Source organism: Bombus bifarius, unplaced genomic scaffold (assembly GCF_011952205.1).
Source record: "Bombus bifarius isolate JDL3187 unplaced genomic scaffold, Bbif_JDL3187 scf7180000008214, whole genome shotgun sequence".
Taxonomy (NCBI): Eukaryota; Metazoa; Arthropoda; class Insecta; order Hymenoptera; family Apidae; genus Bombus; species Bombus bifarius.
Window position 1 is genome coordinate 649,658 of NW_022884517.1, and position 22,843 is coordinate 672,500.

The 22,843-nt window shown below is 38.9% G+C and overlaps 2 protein-coding genes across 14 annotated transcripts in view; one reads left to right on the forward strand and one right to left on the reverse strand.

Annotated features, from left to right (window-relative positions):
* The window catches only part of LOC117210997 (partitioning defective 3 homolog), a 41,931-nt gene extending 25,714 nt beyond the window's left edge, over positions 1–16,217 (forward strand). For 3 of the 12 annotated variants that reach the window (XM_033454522.1, XM_033454524.1, XM_033454523.1), the window contains exons 2-6: positions 976–1,253; positions 6,394–6,513; positions 10,457–12,400; positions 15,247–15,445; positions 16,032–16,217. In XM_033454522.1, the coding sequence (XP_033310413.1) occupies positions 6,396–6,513; positions 10,457–12,400; positions 15,247–15,445; positions 16,032–16,080 (2,310 nt within the window). In that variant the 5' untranslated portion in view covers positions 976–1,253; positions 6,394–6,395 and the 3' untranslated portion in view covers positions 16,081–16,217. Of the gene's footprint in view, positions 1–963; positions 1,254–3,579; positions 3,790–4,959; positions 5,081–6,387; positions 6,514–7,955; positions 8,008–9,546; positions 9,733–10,456; positions 12,401–15,246; positions 15,446–16,031 lie in introns of those variants that run through there. The other 9 variants (XM_033454527.1, XM_033454531.1, XM_033454529.1 and 6 more) reach the window with 7 other exon arrangements.
* LOC117210996 overlaps positions 14,695–22,843 on the reverse strand; it is an 80,106-nt gene continuing 71,957 nt past the window's right edge. For both annotated transcript variants that reach the window (XM_033454520.1, XM_033454519.1), the window contains 4 exons: positions 19,383–21,243; positions 18,516–19,078; positions 16,867–16,987; positions 14,695–16,775 (listed from right to left, as the gene is read on the reverse strand). In XM_033454520.1, coding sequence (XP_033310411.1) covers positions 16,739–16,775; positions 16,867–16,987; positions 18,516–19,078; positions 19,383–21,243 — 2,582 coding nt within the window. In that variant the 3' untranslated portion in view covers positions 14,695–16,738. The remainder of the gene's footprint in view (positions 16,776–16,866; positions 16,988–18,515; positions 19,079–19,382; positions 21,244–22,843) is intronic.

The following is a 22,843-nucleotide window of genomic DNA, read 5'->3' on the forward strand; positions in this document are numbered from 1 at the left end:
CGAAGGCCTCAATGATATACGTCGCGGATCTATCGAACGAACGCCTCGTGTGACCATTTTCCCAGAAACGCGTTCGGATAGTTCTGGTGATTCGTCGAGGATTTGCTCGAAGCGTAGAAATGACCACGCGAAAACGCTTGCCCGCCAGCACAATTGTATAATTATCTCTCGAATGCGGTGCCATTCGAGCGGCACGTACGCTCCGCTCCCATTTTTATCCTCCTTTCAAAACGGTGTCAAACAGAGGGAGTCAATCGCACGTGAAAATAAAATACGTTTCAAAAATTTCTAGATTAGTTGTATGTTTATGGTTACCGATAGGTGAATCCGGATAGCTTTAACAACATCTCTGTTTCTTGCGACAAAATACGTTGAAGTCGCGTTGAGTTTGGAATTTGGTGAATGATACATTAAATAATTTGAAATAGCTTGAATAGTTAAACAGCTAGCAACTGCAGTTGCACAGAGTTCGTGTACAATATTGGATATAATAAATGGAAAATATTTTAATGGTAGCGGAAGGCATTTATTGAAAAAATATAGGAATGAGACATACAAAAAAATATATAAGGAGATTTAATAAATTTGAAATAGAATACTTGAATAAAAATAAAATCGATCTGTGAAATTTTAGAAATTTGCGTAGTACAAAAGCGTGAGCAGAGGAAGAACTCCGACATGCGCTACTTAATGTTCAAATTACAACTTATCTTGTTTCCGAGAATTCCCATGCTGATACTCTCAATACATTATGTTTTGTTTATACTCTTGGAGAAAGGAAGCTTCCATCCGACGAGATGATTCAGTTTCTCGCCACGACCGATGCAACGTGTACGGACGGTTCTTTAGTCTCGAAAAAGTTAAATGGCACAGCATCTACCTCTATCAGAAACGCTTGTTATATTTTACAAAAAAATACTTTTGCAATATACCATCGTAGATTCATCGAGTCGAGTAATCGATCGCGTCTTCCAGTGCGAATTTTCGGCTGCAACCACCGTTGGATGAATTCCTCTCGGCGTGAAAGTAGTTTGCAATCAGCATTCCCGAGACGAGCATCCCAAAAGAATCGAGTTATACGCAACACGCGCGACGCACGGGAGCGTACCTCGAGGTACCTCGCGCCAACGATCGCGCGTGTGTCCGTGCAACGAATGCTGTCGCAAGTAAGTGGGTCACGTTGTGTGACCAGGCCGAAGGATATCGTGGGTACCTGCGTTAGACATCGCCGTCGGCTAATGAAACAGCGACAGGTAAGGAACATTCATTTCTACAACATTCGTTTACTGGGTATACAATATTTAACATAGATACACATTCCTAACTAATACTTTTCAATAGCATTAAAAACCGTATTCTAGAACACAGCCAAGTACTTAGTTTCGAAAGAATTCGTTTAACAGCCATTCACTAAAACTTCGTATATTTGTGTCTTAAGGAACAGGAAAACGTAGCACCTTACGTTACGAGTTTATAAGCTTAAGTATGATGAAACAGTTTCTAATAAGGATGCAATCGTAGTTACGGTTGCTTCAGCCGCGTAAGATCGATAGATCGAGGACAATTACCCGGTAGTACGATTCACTTTGCCAAACGAAAGTCTCTCGGAATGATACTTGGTACTACCAAGCCCAGGTCCCTTCGAACACTTTCTACTTTCATCGACTACGTTATCGATGACTCATAGAAACCGTTTGACTTCGATATTGTCGCGACCGCCACTACCAACAGAGAACCGTGGAAAAACGATTTAATTCGAACATGAAGCCATTCATCGATAAACGCTTTTCATTTGCTTGCTTTTTAAAGCAGATTCCTTTTATAAAACTTTTTACGGAACATGGGCTTGATCAAATCGAGATTAAACAATTAACATTGCAATTAACGTGCAATTCGAATAATAAACAAGAAATGTAGTTACGGATAAACAAAGAAGAGCAAGAAATGTGATTGTGTTTGTTCGTGTGGACAGTTTGATGTGTCTGGGAACATTGAGTTTCTCTGCTTCTGAGAAAGTGATTCCATTTTTTGTGTAATCATACTTTATCTTGGTTTCCGTTCAACCTTATCACGTCATTGCGTTTCACTTAATTGACTGGAAGATCAGTGAAAGCGCGGCGAGTAAATTACTTAATGGCTTAATGGATTCGAGTGTTCGCTATGCATATACACCACTCCGATTACGAGTACATTCTAAGTTAAAGTTAACTGCCGTAAAATCAATTTCGCGACTTATTTATTTGCGTTCTTGCATTTAAAAAATTTAGGAATACGATGATATACGGTATTCTTATATAATCTAATAAATATGTTATTCGTTTAAATTATCGTATGATCACTTTTTCAAACTGTGTATCATATTTTCTAAACAATTCCTTCTATTATTTCACTCTTTATTATAGTTAGTAGCTATTAGCGCTCCGCTAGAGACTGTCATGCTTCTTATTGTGATGTTGAAAGTGAGAATTTCATAAAACGCTGTTACAACGAGTGTTTCACTTTATGAACTTGTTGTGTTAAATGTTTATCTCTGAGGTAACTATGACGCACTCGTAATATTTAGACGCGGTCTGACATTTTGAAGATTGCGGCGAATTTTCACTTGCGTAATCTTACTACTATTTCTTAAAATTAGAAACTATCACTTGTGTTAAACTTACTTACTGATACCGTTTACATATCTCTAAAACTAGAACTTTTAAACTCCTATAAATTTAGGAAAAGATTAAGTAAAACGATTACGATACTTTATTAAATAAGATAATAAGAGTACTTCGCCGGTTGTCCTTGTATGCTTTCAATCTGAAGAATCATTCCCATCCTATGTCTCGTACCCACAAAAATTGTACAAAATTAGTTTCGGTGAAACGAAGGTCGTAATTAATTGTCTAATGATCATTTGGCCGCGTTTAATCACGGTCGGGAACATATCGCGAAGTCTGCAACTAAGTGCTGCTGGTTTTATCGATTCAAGATAACGGCTACGACGGGTGCAACGAAGATTTACAATCGAGAACATCGAAGAGACTTTAACACTGAGTACCGGAGGGTGGAACGAATCAGCAGCCACGAAGGTGGAACGATAAATCTGTGCACAGATAACTGGACGTTTGGCTTCCAGATTCTTCAAAGCAATAACGATTCAAGCACGACATGAAATTTAGCGAAGGACACTCGTGCGTAAGTGCACGCGATTCATTTAGGTATTCATTCGTTTGTAAGATTGGAGGTCGAAGATTCAACTAACTGATAACAGATTTTTATGAGTATCCAGTTATAAATTACTTTGCGCACAACTCTAGGAAATATAACAGAGCTTTCCAAAGAATTATCGTTGAAAGAATTTTCAAGAACCTGCGACTTTCCAATCTTTCCCGCCTATGATCACCCACCCATGACTACGCTCGACTATCGATAATAACCATTAAAAGAAAGAGATATACCGTGATTCCTTAACCAGATACAAAACATACCCACTTAAGTTTCACCGGAATAACAATCAAAACCTCGGCGAATTGGAGCGTGAACTTGGTTCGTGTTCCATATAATTTTCGAAAAAATTCTTCGCCTTAGCATCCAGCTCGCTAAACACGCGATGTAATTTCCTACGGAGGTGGTAGTCGCGATCGATCGACTGTCACGGGCCGCGTGTTCTAGGGCCGCGAGTTTACGGCCATGAACTTCCTCCTGACGACGGGCATCCTTGATCGTGGTCCCCGATTCATCTTTTATGGTCGCCGGTCGTCTGAATGAAAAGTGAAAAGCGGACGTCGTGGGAGCAGCGGAAAGGTACCGTTGGCATACATATTTGTATCGGAGAAAGTCGCCGCTCTCTCTCCCTCTCTTTCTCTCATGGTTTCCTCGTAGCTGCATCTACATAATATCGATGCATTAACACCTTGCATAACTCAGACTCGCAGTATTAATCATCCCATTATGCGACCGTCTCGTAGAGACGGAGGTATGTACGTTGCGTCGCAGCCGACGCTTTTCACGCTCAGCGTGTAACGCCAACTCCGTATTCGCGGAAAATCATGCGATGGAAATCGATACTGTTGGTGGAATGTGAGAGTAGGAGTCGTAATGAAATATTTCGGATGTGAAAATTTTAACATCGCATCGCGGCTCTCTGATGCTTACATGTTTCGTATTAAAACGAAATGGTTCTGATTGCCCCAATAAACGTGTTTTATTATTCATAACAGTAAAGAGTAAGCGATAGGATTAGCTAGCTGCGTATTTTTCCAAATTCCATAGGAGCAACGAATCGTTTCGCTTTATTCACGATCCCGCATGCTTTTACATTTTCTTTTGACCCCTTTGTAATGCAAATAATGGTATAAGATTCTCATAACGGAATAAAATTATTTCACCGTAAACTTTCAAATCAATCAAATCTTTATAGAATAGATTTTGCATCTCTAAGCAACAAGCGCTTATGGAACGCATCTATGTAGGTCCAATTAACGAAACCAATTATGTATATATCTTCGTCAACGTTTTATAGATGAAAATTGCATTAGAAGAAAGATAAGAACAGGACGTAAGAAACACGTTATTTATATTTCCAAGCACAAACGATATGTACGATTCAATGAGTAATAAATAATGATACTTCCAATAACTGCTTTTTCCGTGACAAGATAATCGCCCTCAAAATCCGTCGGTCCGTTGAGCGCAGACTGTCATACGGAAAAGGCATGATTTGTCATAAGAGATTATGCGGACCGTTAAAGTAGAAGTCGTTATGTTCGCGGCTTCGTTTCGGCGAGTATGAGGTGGTTAAATTACGGTTTCTACGAGAAGCAGATGAACGGTAACGCCTCCGTGAGGATTCCGTCTGGCAGAGAATCACGAAGGATCAAGCGATACTTCTTCTGGTGGAAAAAGGACAGCATTATCATCGACAGTTGCTCGCAACGGTACTTACTACACAGGCAATGGAAAATTTCTTCGAGATGACCCAACCTTTTTTCCCGTCTTTTGAGCGATCTCTGTATCAACAGCGCTGATGCCACGATACTGGGAGTGTAGAATTCGACGTCCGCAATATGTATATACACGGTACACTAACTCGCAGGTATGATTTTTGGATCATGCGGTCAATTAGATAATGTTTGTTAGCTTGTACAAACTACAGATGAGTAAGAAATAGGATTAATTGGAATTTGAGCATTGCATCAAGAACGAGAAGAATTGGGATTATTAATACGATATTCATCAACGTGTGATTGATAAGTCACGAATAATTTAACGAAGTGTTTGTGCACTTTGCAAGTTTTAAAGAAAATCGATATTAACTTGAATTAATGATACAACGATACTGTGAAATTTTACGTAATCCTTGCGCAGCCACGTGTAATTGTCGCGGCGTGAACGGTTTTAACGAGAGTCAAGGTCTCTTGGTGAGCAAAAATAAATTCCAGTCGAACGAATCAGAATTACTACCATTCGCTAATTAATTTGTATTAGGTCCGTTATAATGGCTTCGATTCGTTTAGGAATCTCTGGGCCTGATTTAACCGACTTTCGTGTTTCACTTTATCGCTTTTGAAGATAAAGTTGATAATTTCGTAAGGCGGAAAGTAATATTTTATGCTCAGGATCCATGATAATTATATAGATACTATTAAGTATCTAAGCAATATATCAAACTACAACATATAACAATTAATGGTATTGGTATTTAAAACTACACATAATACTTTCATTGTGTATTAATACAACATTCAGGAACACTTGTTTTGTATTCATATTCACATTGGTGAATAAAAAACACTTTACAGTTCTCTGAAATTCATAAATCTTCGTTATGCGTATCAAAATCGACCATTAAATCCTTCGAATCAGCGAATTGTATTTTAAACAGAAAGTTTATAATTTATAACATCCTCCATACTTTTCCAAGGTTGCCTTTCCATTAAGTCCTTTTACGCGATATGTATTCGGTATCGGTAACAAGTGCACCCGCGAGGTGGAAAGAAGGGCCTCGGTTCAGCGATCACAGCGGAAACTGTCGCCGTTCGTTCACGCGAGATCCATTCACCGCAAGTGTAACCGTTTCACTTTTATAAATTATCACTATTGCGATCAACCGAAACCTGTTGTTGCTCCGCATTTTTTATCCTGATCTGATTTTCTGTGTGAGATTGCAAGAGAAAAAATGTATGTCGAGTAAACCGAGTTTTGTAACAGCAAAATTAGGAATTTTTTTAGGATTTTCTGTTATAGCGCGAGCGTTATTATTATTTGTTCTTATTCGAAATGTTTCTGAAATTTTATACAATAGTGCCGTCAGTTCTGCTCACCTCGAAACGATAATTGGACCTTACATCAAATTTCAACAGGAGTCGAAATTAAAACTCGTGTTTCAATTATAATTTCTTATTTCAGAAATGCGTTGGTTTCGTGGCCACGCCGAGGCGCCAAGACTTTTAAGCTTAAGTCCTCTTCAAGCCGATGAAGACCTTGACGGAGCATCTTACCACTTTCATGCCACGTCTCAGTACAGAGGTAAGAATCGTGAGAACCATCGATACAATTACCACATTGCTAAGAACAACACATGTCGTTACATTCATATTACAATCATAATATATACAATATAATACAATAATTACAATCATATTCTGATGTTAATTAGCGACTGATCGCGTCTCGAAATCAAACGTAACTTATAATCAATACCTACCTACATATGCCATATGTTTTTCGAATAAAAAACTCCAGTTACATTCGCATGCTTTACCTTTAATTATATTCGTATACTGCATACTAATATATCAAGTATGCCTCTTGACACATGCGATTCCGTCGCAACAGCTTGGTTTATTACGCTTCGAAATTGCTCATTTGGAATTTGAACTTAAATCGCCTGTCGATATTGCCTGCGATTGTTCACTCTAATGCCGCGTTATTAGCTAAGATCATTGGGAAATTGCACGCAAATTGAGTCCATACCATCAGGATTTCATTTCAGGAATAGTTATTACTACTCAAAGTTGCCTTACACGAACACTCGTGTAATAACATGTAAAAAAGTCTCATTGTTTCACGAATTTTTCTATGAACGTTAATTCCTGTGATAGTACGGAATACCATTTTGTTGGTATAGTAACAAGTGTGTTTTATGACGTCGTCATAATCGTCACGACGTGTGTCGCTTCACCAAAGTCGCTTTCGAAAGCAAAGAAACTTTGCATAGCCTCGTTACCTATGCGAGAGTCTCTTTTTACGAACCCAGTCTGTATTCGGTTACGAAAAAGGAGAGATTTACCTCGTTCGCCACGATGAACTCAGCAACGCACATTGCATGCGCTGGAAAATGCGTTAATAAGCTTAATAATCCGACACTTTATAATAATATTCATTGCATAGAAGTTAGAAATTGCAATTGTGATTCTTATATTGTATTTCTTCTGGATGTCGGCTTGAAGTTATTTGTCGCTCGAAGGGTTTTGAAATTATTCAGTACGGTACTTTTAATGATAGAAAATTTGTAACTTGTCAACATGGCAGATAAGGTTTCCTTTATTCAGTCTACATGAAATAGAAGAACAGTCGCTTCTGCAACTGTTCTGAGTCCTGAATGACTTTAATTTCTTAGTTAACTTTATTGTATATATATGTATATAAGATATTAAGATATATATGTAAGATATATATATATATATATATATATATATATATATATCTTGCGATAGTCACCTGCTGGAATTTTTTGGCCAACATTGGATTACGATTATTTGAAGAATCCCATACCTAACAGACTTATCTACAAGGTTTGAGAAACCTTACGTCGTTGGCAAATTAATGCAATTAATCGTGATGATAACACAAGATAATGATGGGAATAGTAGGCGCATTTCTTTGTATAAAAGCGATGAGGTTGTTAGTTTACATATGTATATTTACGTAGCCGACGAACGCACACCTTTACCGGAAACCACAGTGTTAGTTAACGCGCTTCTATGAACAACTGTGTTAATAGCATTGTGGTTTTTGACGGTAATATACGGTCAACTTATTACTATTTTTGCGACAGTCTCGTTAATTTTTGTAACCAGAATGCTTGGTTCGTGTTAGTTGGTGCCACAACACTTTCTAAAGACTAACAACCTTCTCTCGTCGATTATAAGAAAGGAAACGGCTGCATTTTGCGAAGTCAGCTCGCATACTAGACAAAAACCTCGTGGCATTACTGGCCGACATCAACTTTGCGGTGTTACGTAGACGTTAACGGGTTTCTTCGCGGCAAAAACGACTGGTGGTTAAAGATTTCGTAATTGTGTGTTGTTTGCAGGGAAACTGCAAATTATTTAAATCACCGTTGAGAAAATGCTGGAAAAATTTTGTGGCGTCGAGTCACGCGTTACGAACGTTACGTAATACGTGTACATAGCCTAAAGAATTGCAGCATCATTTACTACGTTATCTTAATATAGTTTCTTATAGATGCTAATGTCTTTTTACAGAAAAAGAAAGATCGAATACTACTATCTAATAGTAACACTATCTAAATCAAGCATCTGTCAAATAATGTTTTGTAGTTTATCCTGTGTAATTTATACTGTTTCCTGAAATACAGGTTATCACATTACAGACAATTATATAATTGTTACATATCAGTACCCAGAATTTCAATTTTGCACGACAGGAAGTAAGCTTTAATAGTTTCGTTTTAATCGAGTTGCCGCTTGCATCGAGTGAAATCGCATTTGTCTCCTTTTCTAGTAGTTCGTCGTATTACATTTGCCGCAAAATTGATCCTTTCTTTCTTTTATTGTGAAACTCTTTCTTCAATCCCATCGAACAACTGAAAGGTCTATTTACCGTGCAACTCTTAACTTCGCTCTCTATCATTACCATCGATACTCGAGAAATATACTAGATATCGAGTGAAGCATACTTCCTGCAATTCGTTAAACCTACTCTAGCATTTCATCCCAACAGAAAAATTTACCGCTTCAAGCATTTATGTAATTTAATTTATATTATGAAATTATTCCCTTTATATTCGTTACGTATAATATTAATCTTCGCAGTCAAACATTTTTTGGATGCGTACTTTTATATCTTTATAAAATACATCAATTCATAATTTTACGTTATTCGTCGACGAAATACTACTGTAAAAAAAAATATCAATACATAGCTACTAAAAATTCTGTTTCAATTATTTTTTGTTTGAAGAGGTAATTATTCAATTCCCATAGAGATTGTAAAGAGAAAGGAATTAATTTATCGCTTATATGTACAATGTATTTAACGGTATCAATAGCAACCAAAAAACGCCATTTTCAAGACATTTAATTTATAAAAATATTTTATTGATTCATTTATGTAAAATTCGTTACATACTTCCGACCCCTCATCCGTTACTTCTTCGACTGGCTAATTTCCTCGGTTCGTGTGACTATTTTTATTTCTATCACCCGAGCAGAGTACTCATGTGAATTGCTCATACGGGATGTCCTGCCTTCCACACATCCTGCACGACGCCGTCTTAGGCCTGCGTTCAAACTCATATAACGTCATGCTTCGCAGAAGCATCATTTTCGTCGCGACTGTCGCTGTTAAACGAAGTTTCAAGTTATAACGCGTCGCATGCGTTTTGTGCTCGTTGAATAAAGATCTATCGTTTCCTTAAAAGGATGACTAACGTTTGGTGCGACAGACTGTTATACGTGGACCATTCGAAGAGGATCGTAGACATCCAGCAGTTTTTAAAATGTAATTCCCATTGTCGTGTAATCTGTTAAACAGATTTTGAATTTTCCAAAATGAATTTTTAAGTGTTCGTTTCGACGCTGGTTGTTTCTGAAGTGATTCATCGAACGTGACCGAGCGTGATTTTATCGTTGATGACAACAGTTAATTGTAATTCTTGACAGTGTCAAATATAGCTTTACATTTTGAACAATTACGTTGTGAGCTTTTTAAAAAAAGATCATTTTTGTAAAGAAATAAATTAGCATTTGTAGAGAATAATTTTGCATTAATGCAATGTTGAGTTTTAGTTGTGCTGTGATTCTTCAAAGTAGTTTGCCTTGTTTTTTGATAAAACATTATAATTCAATACTTTCATGAACTTTTATTGTTCATGTGTATGATTGATAAATAAATGTGTCACGATAGTTTATCCATTTGATTAATAAACAAGTACAACAATTATAGATATTCTACACATCTTGTATATTTACCATTCAAAATCTTAATAAAATCAGAACTTTTAAAGCAAAGTTAGCTTGATAATTACATCGAGGTGCAAATAGTGCTGATAAACGTTTCATGAACGTTATGAATATGATAAAGAGTAATATGAAGAATTCTGAATAACTTTATTCGAGAAAGAAACTTCTGAAATAAAGAGTTTCCAATATTCGACTTTAATCATTTTTGTTTACTTGAATAATTTTAAACAAACATTTGTCTATTTTTCATCGTCCCTTCGTAGATTTGTCTCCCGTGCGATGGGCTCGCCGAAAATCGTCGAGCTCGGAATCGGAACGAAACTGCTACAACGTGCAAACATCGAAAGTGACCACCGAGCGGAGTCCCACCAAGAAGAATAAGAAAAGAATTCAGCAGGAGAGGCGGAGAGTCTGCGAGAAACGGAATCCTCTTTTGGACCGTGTAAAGAACGCCAGACTAAGCTTCTTCAAGGATCGAGATTCCGACGACGAAGACCAGGAAGAAGCCGAAGATCCGGAGAAGTCGCAGCTTCGTTCTATGTGCGAATTGGACCAACGTGGCCTAACTAGAAACGAATTTCGTAGATCTGTCTGCGAGTCTGATTTGAAAGAAATTATCGAAGAAGAGAAAACTCAGGCGAAGAGAAAAAGACGTTCGAAATCACAAACCAGATTGCCTTATCGAAAGCAGCAAGAAGAACGCTTCTCTTTCGTAGGTTTTCGACAGTCTGCTGGCCAAAAGGTAGGAAACTTACCTAAAGATGTCAACCAGGAAAGCGCTGCTCAGCAGAATCGCAAATGGCGGAAGAGCAAAGAGTTCTTTCAGGATCATCAGACACCTAAACGATCGATGGATCACGTTTTGGAAGGTTCTACCAGCCGTCTAGAAGACCCATCTTTCAAAGATGGTACTCAATTCGATAGCATAACGCCATCGAGCTGTTTAGCCGCTAAGTTTCGAGCAATGCAGGACAGGTACCTAAAAAGTTCCACTAGTAAGATAATAGCGAAGATCTACAAGAAGGAAGGTAAAGACAAAGAAAGACGAAGACTGAGAAGCTTCTCGTACGGTACTCTGCCAGGCCTCGAGGAACTCAGGACGAATCCGCTTTATGAAGAACAAGATCAGGATGATAACGATTCTGGGATTCTGGATAACGACTCTGCTACCAGCTCTTTGCTCGACGACAGGTGCAGCAGCAGCGCTTCCGGCTTGTTAACTGCTCTCAATGATTCGTCCCTAAATTCTCCGCCTCAGCTACCACCGAGAAAACCTTCTTCCTCTATCGTAGATGTAGAGAGAACTTCGAGGCTGTTTTCCACCCTGGATATCTACTGTAGCAGAAATGAGGGCAGACGTTGCGGGAGGAATGCGTCCGAAACGAATACTCTCGAAGACTCTCCCGGGCAGATTTGTCAAGCTGCGAACAACGAACTGATAGATCGACAGGATCGTGATGGTTCTAAGTCGCCTGAGGAAAAAGATGTCATCGAGAGGCTCGACGGTAAAGGTTCGTTAGGATCGGATAACTATCAGACTAGCAGACTTTCAGTTATCAGAAACAGACCTTACACTACTGAAAACATCGTCGTGAAGCTCCCTAGGGAAAGTTCCGATCAGTGTTTAGGTATCTTCATCGCGAAGACGGCGGAGTCCAGTCCAGGTTACTTGGTGGCACACGTAGTACCCAATGGTCTGGCTGATAAAGAGGGTACCTTGAGGATAGGCGACGAAATCTTGATAGTTAATGGAAAAAGACTGCGAGGATTAAGTATGGTCGAGGCTAGGAAGATTCTTGGAAGCGGGAATGGTCCTGGCGACGTGGACATCGTCGTCTCAAGGTATTCCGCCGTAGACCAATCCCCGAAAAAACTGACAGAGAGCAGCGTAGATTACGAGAACGTTCACATGGAAAATGGTCACGGAGTTATAGTCGAGAATTCGCCTAGTACGCACTTTAGAAAGCATCAAACGAAGCATCATCGAGATAGAAAGAATGAATGCAACAGATCCACTTCTTCGGATAAGGCCATCGTGAGTGTGGACAATGGCGGATCGCAGAGCGTTTCAAATTTTTGTACACTGCCAAGGAGACCTAGGAACACTGTTTCGACGTTCCTGACAGTCGTGTTTCAGAAAGGTCCTGGGAAGAAATCGCTGGGATTTACTATCGTGGGTGGAAGCGACAGTCCTAAAGGAAGCATCGGTGAGTGATTTACTTGTAATTTATATACCACTATTGATACTGTTGACTCTTATCAATCCTTTGCAATTTCTTGCAGCGTGTCAGTGATACAAGGTTTATCTAACAAAAAGTAGGGGGAGGGGATATATATGAGATGAAAATGTGTGTTCAGATTTCTACTAGTTAAACGATATCCATAATTATGATTGTATCTTTTGCAATGTCCCCATTTGTGCGTTTCGCAGATCCGTGTATCATCTATAAAAGAGCATTTACATTATTTTCTAGTTTAAATAGATTAATCTGTAATCTATGGTATTTTTTATTATAAAATTTACAGTAACAGAGTTTGCCTGGAGATAAATTATTAATACCTGTATTTTGATATACTAATAAACTAATATATAGCAATTAGGTATTAGTGTAAAAGTATGCTTGTTAAAGACTGTTATAACATTAACTTTAATTATAATTTAACTTTAATTATAATTAACGTGCTATTTACTTTAGCATTCAGATGCAGTAAAAATAGATTAACAATTATTATCTAATATATAAGGTAACATCGTTACTGTTCGTTGTGGAGTACTATTATATCATAACATATCATATCACCAGTAAATTAATTAATATTTAATTGGTTTAAAGATAGTATGCGGAACATTATCTATTCTAATATTTTAGCACAATTTGCGATCAGTACATTAAGGAAAGATAAATAATTCGTTTTACAATTGTCTCATTAAAATATTCTTAAATATTAACATTACAAACGGCATCCAATTACAAAACGATATAAGATCTGCTGTAAGTTAGTACGATTAAATTGAAAAAATCTCGGTATTTTACTTAACAAAGACGCTTTAAACTTTTAACAAGACTAACCCCATGTTAAAATCCTATAAAATGTCTTTGTAAATATATTTATGTTTATATATATATTTATATTTAGAATTGAAAACACGTCTCAAACTTTAAATACGATTGTATATGTATCAGAAATTTCCAAACATCAACGTTTGCATCGTTTCTTAAAATTATTTGTATTTAAAGAAAAACTTCCAATCGTTAACCAGAATGATTAATATCAATTTAATCAATTTAAGGATAAACAAAAAGATTTCAAACTTAGCGATTAGAGATTTTAAATATTCTTAAAATTCAACGTTCTCTACGTTCTTTAACAGCTTCAATATTCAGAAACAAAATAACTTTATAAATCTTTCGATATTAACATTATCATATCGTTTAACACGACTCCTTAAAATCTTTACAATGTACTTCGAACTTTTAACACGATAAAACATCTTAATAATTTTCGATATCGAAATCTTTTCAACATTAAAATTGCACTTGAAACATTCAACAAAATCCGTTCGTCTTTACTTTTTCACTAGTATAAATTGATTCTGTATAGGTTTTAAATGAAAAAACCATATATTAGATATTTTTTTAATTATTATTCAAGAAATTAATCAGGTCAAATTTTATTTAAAAAGTTATAAGAATTTTAATTTTGTCATACAACACTGAGATAATATTTTACTTACGACATGCATTAGAAATAAAAAATTAAATAGTGCAACATGATTTCTACCATTCATAACATTTCGAATTGAGAGAGCAAAAATCTCCACCCTTATGGTCCATCAACCCTTCGCCGTGATCTAATCACGATATGGAAAGAACTCAATGCTCGAGAAAACATTTTCAAACCTCGCAATAAAGATATTCCGACGAAGATTGCTTCTTATCAATGTTTGTCGAAGGCTGCTTCGGGTTTTATCACGAAGCGTTGCTTGTACTCAGGGCCGCGTATTTGGGGAGGGTCGATTCGCAAACAAGCAGAAATAGCGATGGATCAAAACTTTTGCTTAAGAACTAGAAACACCGGCGGTTTTCTCGCATAACGTTTACGCACTCGCTCGACCGCCGTATGGCGCTGCTTGTCGATAAACTACCTCCGCGTGTATACAAGCATTCTCGAGTTTTACGCGCTCGTTACATTACAAGGCGAATGCGTTCCAATCTGCGTTTCGTACGCATCGGGAATACCGGCCTTCCAGTTGTTTTACATTCGTGTAAGATCAACCGTGTACATGGATGCGATGCAGTTCGCTTCTTGAACGATGAAAAGAACATCGTTGAGAAACGTCTCGGGCTAGTTCGAGTCAAAGAACTATTGCATCGAGTGTTTATCGGCTAAAGGGGCGAGGGGAGATGTTCTGTAATACATCTCTGAAATAAGAATAAGAATTAAGAAATTGATCGCTTAAGTGTTGCATTCGGTTGACCGTAAAAGACAAACCTCTAAAATCTATTTTTCTTTTTTTTTTTGGAAGATATAGATGGATGAACATGTGAAAATTGATTGCTCTTGTAAAATACAGGTTCTTTCAAAAACTTTGACGGAAGAAATATTTAATTTGTACTTAATAGGATTTATGTAGTGAGAAAGGATGAGACGCCGAAAATTATCATAAAAAGGAAAAATGCACAAAGACTAAATTGAACCAGATCGAATCTTTCCGATGACATTGTATTTGTAATTTTCAGCAAGTTTAAGTCCTTATAACGATACATAAGCGAAGTATTAATTTTTGTGTTTTAGATTACTTGCCTAGATGTTCTCTACGGATTATAAAATGATATTACGTTGTATGAATTTGTCTGTAAAGCTTACTTATTAACATTATCGAGTTTTATCAAATCGTCCATGTTCGTTCATAAGCTATCTATTGTCTGCGAATAAATAATTCGAAGTTATCGCAATAGAAATATTTCCTTTGCAAATCTATTTGTCATATCGATCGCTGCTTAATTTTTTTCGCATAATTCGTAGTAATTATCGTATATATTTATTACAGGTATCTTTATAAAATCGGTATTGCCAGGAGGGCAAGCCGCGGAAGATGGCCGTTTGCGTGCGGGTGACGAGATCTTGGCAGTGAATGGCCACGTTTGCCACGACTTGACCCATAAAAAAGCCGTTCAGCTATTCCGTAACATCAAAACTGGACCGATTGCCTTGCATCTTTGTAGACGAGTTAAAAATAAAGAATTACAGTAAGTATGGCAGTACTGTACTGTTACGCACAGCTTTCTACGATTTTTATCAGTGTCCTCTAGTATTAACGTTAGCTGATTGTACAGGAAAGAAATTCATAAAGTTAACATAAGATTGTTATAAAATGTCAACTTTAGTACAGTCATGCTGATTATGTAAAAAGGGAATGAGTCACACTTTTCCTCAATATATTTCATTCATAAGAATGGATCTACAAAAATGAAATTGAAATCTTTTAGCAGCATGTGCGTGAAATTTGGAATTATAACTAAACAGTGCAAAAAAAATACATAGTGCCTAAATTATACTTGGAAAGCAGAGCCCTTCCATATTACTTTGCTTCCTGTATTTCCAAAATATTTATAATTTTCTCTTCCTTACATTTATGTACATTTTCTCCATAAACATCGTAGGAATGTGAATATTTTCGCCATACAGCAATCTTAGTGATTATTTAGTAACAATAACCGAACCTAAATTCTTACGTAACCAGCACGATATATACTAATTCCTTAATTGTATAAAATATATTACAGTTTGAGATTAAGAATGGTATCTTAAATAATTTACGACATTATCTTTCAGGACAACGAAGGCTAAGTCGTGCGCAGATCTTTTGCTCGTCGACACGTGAAGAGAAGCTGTACAAGAAGATTGTAAAAACGAAGAACATACTTTGTGACCTCTGTAAAAATGAATTGGGAACCTGTACATATTGTAAATTTGTAAAGTCCCTTGAAAATAAAATTATTATTTAATAACTGTTCAAAAGTTGTTTCGTTGATCGTTGCACATTATTGTTACGCATAACAGATCCTTAAGCACCTTTAAATTACGGCCCCTTTATTGTCCTCTATAATCCTAATAATCCTAATAATAATACTAATAATAATAATAATAATAATAATAATAATAGTAATAACAACAAGAATAATAATAATAATGATGATAATAATAATAATAATAATGTCAGAAATCGTATACAATGAATTCACGCTGCTGTAACGTATCTCTATAAAATCTTATAGTCATAATAATAATAACATAATAATAAAAATAATACATAATGATAGTCAATAATAACTAATAATAATAATAATTTCATAATACACTTAATTCCTACGCAACTGCGGCACCGCAGTAAATAAATTAATTGAAACAAACATCAAAGATCAAAGATTCGTTCTGATAGACTAGAATCCTAAAACTTCGTATGCAGCGAATACTAAATCGTTTAGAGTTAAACCGAAAGAGCACTTCCTGTGGGCAGCTTCGTCCACGTTGCCTCCTTCTCAGCACGGCGCGGATTTTTGCGTACTTTTTGGATACCTGCAAACAGTTATGTTCTCTATAGGTTCATTCATTTTACACACACTTAGCTTTTAAATCTTAAAATATGGATATCAAGTTTTATAAATACCTGTGTCTCCTTGTGATTTCCAATTCAACTGGGCCTTCTCTTACTGCTTTGAACAATTCGATAACTTCTTGGTGTGTGTAGCCACGCAGCACCTTTCCATTTAAACTTAGGATTTCGTCACCTACGGAAAATGTTTAAGCGCTATGTCAATTAAATGCTTATATTCATCTCATTCTCTAAATATTCAAACTATCGTTTGATCCAAAAGAAAGAATTTCGAAATTTGGAGCAGCTCAAAGGAGTTTCTTGGCAACAACCGAAGATGCATCGATCCTGTACTTATGCAACCGAAAGATACCGGCGCGGCAGTCCGTTATGCTTACATGCGGCAGGTTGCAGTGACACGAGGAAACCGCGAACGTTCGCGTGCTCGAAAAAAGTACGGATCGGTTGAAACTCGAAACGCATTGCGTGAAACTTGCCTACAGAACGTGCTGCCGCCTACCGCGACGAGAACTTCGTAAAAATCATGAAAGAGACGTGTGCGCGAAATTCGATTCGACATTGACACCGTGTCTCTTTTTCCTGGTGGAAACTCCATATTTCGTTTCGATCAGATCTTTACTCTTTCCTGTTTGTTGTACTTGATAGCATTTCACAGCAAGTATTTAAATTTTACAGTATTGTGATACTATAGTACTTAAAGATGTATTTTATTTTCATAAGGTAAGACCGACCATTGTATTTTTGTATCTTTTGGCATCGTATTTCGATCACAGAACACATATTTTCCAGCATTAGGAGGCCAAGCAATTTAATCAAATTATTAAATCTACGAAACGAAATTTCAAATGAAAATCGCCAGCAAATAAACAGGCATTCCGTGTCTACGTCCACTCAATATTCATTAAAATCTCTAACTGCGTTAGACCTACCAATCGATCCAATTCACAAGTCCATTCTTCCTGCGTCCTATAAACGTAACCAAAAACGTCCATTAACGTAACTGTGAGTCCCATTTAACTTGCTCGCCTTTGGCAACGAAGAAAGCAACAGAAAAGATGCCGTTGACAAAGCTGGCGACGAGGTCGCCAAGCCAAGTCCAGTGGCACGCCGCTTCAATAGGCGGGAAAAGAAAGAGTTGGCAAAAATGAAAAGGAAAAAAAAACAAAGGGACCGGGGAACGGGAGAGGAAACGAGAAAGGGCACGAAGAGTGCCGGACTGTTTAGAAATGCACGCGACGTCAGGCGTCGGATTAAAGATTCGAGGTGTGTCCGACGCGTCCATGGCGTGAATGCACGAGGAACGACGAACGCGTACGTGACGCATCGACACGCTCGATCCACACCGTGATCCTGAAATAGCGAACTATGTCGATGGAACGAAATCCTTGCGCGATCCACGCCAGAGAAATCTGCGATCGATTGCGTCACGGTCACGGAGGAATGGTAACGTGAGAGATTACACGCCGCAACACTAAGCCCGTAAAAGGAATTGAGATACCCGCGATAGATCTTCGAGGAGATCGTTTCCAACTGCATCGATCGATACGTTTGGATTACCGATCCGGAGGTTTTTTTTACAAGATTTAAAGCCGGTATCGAATGTCACACTCTTTGAATGTCACGGTCTACGACTCTCGAGCAAACTATCGACAAGTACCAATTTAATTACCAATTCCAAACTCGTTAAACTAGTTAAACGTTACCTTGGAACAGCGACTTGGAGACGTCAGCTTGACCACCAGGGAAAATCCTCCTCACGAAGATGCCCATTTCACCTCGTGGGCTGTCTCTGCCACCCACCACGCTGAAACCGAGACTAGGCTTGCCGTAGCCCTTCTCGAATTTGGCAATGTGTCTCGATAAGTAATGTTGCGGCTCCATTGTCGATTCCAAATTACTTTCCACGCCCTTCCGTTCTTTGGACATGCAAGAAAGCGGCAGAAAGTCCGGCCTCTTCGTCGACTGAACGCCTTCGTTCGCAGCGGGTGTGCTCGATTGATTCGATTGTACAGTTTGCCTCGTTTCACTGTCGATCAACGACAGATTCGAAAGATTCTTTGCATTTTCCAGGTACTCATACTCCCCAGGTAAAGTCGGAGGGCTGACATACACCTGCGGCACTGTCTCCTCGAACGCGGTCATCAGACGTATTTTGTTACCGGTGAAAGATCTTAGAAACTCTTGGACCTCCTCCAGACTTTCCAGCGTCCTCAGCTCCTTTCCTTCAACCTCGACGATCTCATCACCGAGCCTTAGTCTTCCGTCTCTGTTAAAATTGAACTTTATTAAATGATTGCGTGGAAATACAACCAAGAGCAGTTGATTCAAACAGATGATTATTTATCAAGAAACTCTGATGGAACTCGATAAATTACTACCTATTCCTGTATGCTCTAAACTATCTCTAACCTACACTTAAATATTCTCTGATAAGACTTTACCTCTGACATTTACCTATTACTTATGATATGATACTCTGATAAACTATGTCATGTCGATAGACCCTTTGATCTACTATATATATATATATATAACTCCTTCGAACTCCTTTGTACAACGCTTAAACTTACCTATGCGCTATTCCATCGCTTTCCAACTGAACAACGATATACCGCAACTCGCCTAAACGTTGCTGCGCCAAGCGGATACCCAAATTTTCCTTTGGATCTCTCTTGTTCAGTTGTACCAATCGACATCGTCTAACCCTCTTCGGTGGTTGAATTATGTCACTGAGAAACCTACTCTTGTCTTGTTGTAATCTCATTCGATGCGGTGAGATATCCAGCGATTTTGGTGAACTTTGCAACGCAGTCAGCCCGTTCCCGCAAATTGGAAACTGAGAATTCATCATGACATCATCGTACGTCTGATGAATGCTCGGCAGCAATCTCCCCGAATTACTCTGATGCCACCTAAGTCCGTCTATACCGTCGTTCAATTCAGACGTGCCAGCCCGAACATCTGCCTCGGAAAGCTTTCTCATCCTGGTATCGTTGCTGTTCTCCTGTTCTTGGCACTCGCTGGGAGTAGAGCTCCTGATAGGCTTCTCCAGTTCCGAATCGACCACACTGCTAGTATCTGAACTATCCGTACACTTTAAACTTAAACCTTCATTTTCCGAAGCTGCCGCTGACTCTCCTCTAGGCCCATCACTGTCGTAGCCAGACTCGTTCGAGCTGACATAATGAGAGGAAAGCCTCTGCTCACCACTGGGCGCGGAGTTCCGTCTGTGGCTCCTCAACGCTGCCACCATGTCCAGGTCTACGTTTAAGGAGGACGTCTCGGAAAATCGAGACTCGTTGATCCTTCCGGCAAAGTCGACTCTATCCTGACCAGTTTCTGGATGCTGAACAGTCGCGTTACCTCGAAGGGACATCGGACTGCTATCGTACGAATTGTAGCAGCCCGTATCTTCCTGCTGGAAGTTGTCGTCAATCCTCTCCAAATGACCAGGGTTTAGACTGTACCTATCCTCGCATCTGCTCGAACTCCTCCGAAACTCAGTGTACGAGTTCCGTCCGCTTTTTGAGGTGGGCTGTTCCTGAGACTTGTTCGGATTTCCCCTGGCCAAGTTGCCGTTCCTGGTGCGACGACGTCCAAGCGTGGTCGTTCCGGTATACGTATCCTCGATCTTTAACGCGGGAAAATGTTCCTCAGAGGCAGTCTTGAACAGTCGTTCGTCTTTAGAGGCGAACGTACTGTGACGTTCCTCGGGTAGGACGGATAGTTTCGACCGTAGGAAAGCGTAAGGAAAGCTAGACTTCTTGGCTTCCTTGAAGTCACAGCTACTGCTCTTCCGCATCGGCGATTCGTTTCGGGACTGACCAAAGTCACAAGGACTGAAGCTCGTTATCGATGGGTTTCCCAGGGAATATAAGCTCGCGGTAGCGTCTCCGATATGCTCGTCGAACGCGTCGTCATTTTGACGATCCGCTAGATTGTCGCAAGATACTGTTTTATCCTTGCGGTTCGAGATCTGTAAATCGATCCCTTCCGAGGGGTCGTCTCCCTTTACGTAAGTCGGGCTGGTGTTCAGCTGACTAGTGCTACAACTTCTAAACAAATTTTCCTTCTCGGTGGTCTTTAGTCTCTCGTCCATGTTTTGCGAACGTCTGTTACTTCTCGCCGAGTTGAGCATTCCCGTGGAACCCATGCGGATGAAGAACGATTTAAAGGGAGAAGGTGATCTATGGAAAGTTCCCGGTATTCTCTTTTCTAGCTTGCTATCTTGCTTCAGATCTGGCACTGACTTGTCCGTTTTCGGGCTAATATTGTTATTGCTAGCTGCCGTGCAACTGTTATTGTTATTAGCGTTACCGTTTCCGGCGTCAGACCTCTCGGAAATGGAGCAGATCGTTTCGCGGGAACCAGCCCGCCGGAACGAATCTATCTTCTTGCTCATTCTACGACCCCAGACTCCAAAACTCGAACCTGAAAAAAGTGGAGTGTCATGTCACGACCATTTGCGTGGAGTCTGTGAAATACACATACTCTATTATTCCAAAACAATTAAACGTCTATTATTTAAAAACAGTACCATAACGAGTACATAATTTAAGAGAAGTAAAGACTCATCTTCGCTATGCAGAAATGAAAAATTTCGGAGAATTGAACGGAGCGAACATTCAGCTGCTCGAGTCGCAGCAGTCGGGCAAAAGAAGAGATACCGGGCCATCCCGCGAGACGAAAAACCACCGGTCGGCATCCTTATTCGCGGTCGACATATGGTCGTCCCCAGGAACGGGTAAGAGGAAGTCGGGTATGCGCGACAGAGGCAAGCAGGTCGACCGATGGTTCCGCGTATTTTGGGACTACTTTTTCGAGGTGTGAGCCCGGTTAACGGGGCCGGGCCATTCGCTCCTATACCATGGGAAACAATTGTCAGGCTGCTCAGGTATCGGGTACACGTGTTTTGCGATAACGCTCGCGCAACAGACGGACTGCCGACTCGTGATACGACCTCGTTAACCCGTCGCCTCGCGATTTCTTTAATGGTTGCTCGTGTGCGCGCCATGCTTCGTTATTTAACCGATCCAGCAACGTGATAGATACATGTTTCGTCTGAGAAATCATCGAATGCGTAAGTACTAACTACTGAAAGTTGGCTTTTAGAGCTGTAGGTCAGGGATTAATTGGTCAATGGCTTGCAGAAAGGAATAAATAAGCTTTAATAAATTGCCTGGTAAATTGCAAGCGATCCTAATTTTATAAGCATTTTGTTCCTATTTTATTCGAAGGAATAGCTTTCGTAGATATTATTCGAAAAAAAGTATCGTTATCTATCGAATATAAGCTGGCGTATGGTAGCATGCAGAAGTGCGACTTTTTTAATTAAGAGGAAAAATTGTAGGCGAATTTGAAGAGTTGGAAGTTCAGACCTCATTAACAAGGCGCCTTTTGCATTTCTAATATGACGAGATGCCTTTGTAGGTTATAACGAGGAATATTCATGAATTGAAGAAAGGAATGAGTTTAAGTAACACCACACTGTGTCTATCTGGAATGTAACATATTTGTGATGAATACGATATCGTTACGTAACTGATCAATTCTGCCGAAATTAATTTTCATACAATCTATCTTCGTCTAACAAAGATTTTATCCAATAGACTCGAATATTCGAAAATTTGAGAAACTAAGAAACTTATTGTATCTGTTTCGTCTGCTTTATTTCACAGTTCTGAAAAAGCAAGAAGCAAAACGGGGCCAAAACCTGCTTCGCGCAATATTTATTTGATCAGATTCGTACGATGCAATAACGTACCCGTCCTTATTTAACTCGCGGCTGTATTAATATTAAAGTTTCGTTCCGGCTCCTCGGACGTATACTACGCCATTATGTTCTAATGCAAATTGAAAGACAAAAAAATTAGAATAAATGGCACAATGGGGATGCGACTCGTAATTCTTCGAATTAATCTCGCGGGGATAAAACGAGAGAATTCATGATAAATCGAACACGGCGTGACAAGTGCGATGACTTACACTCTCATTAAGGTAACAAGTTGCATCCGTGCACCACAGTGCACAA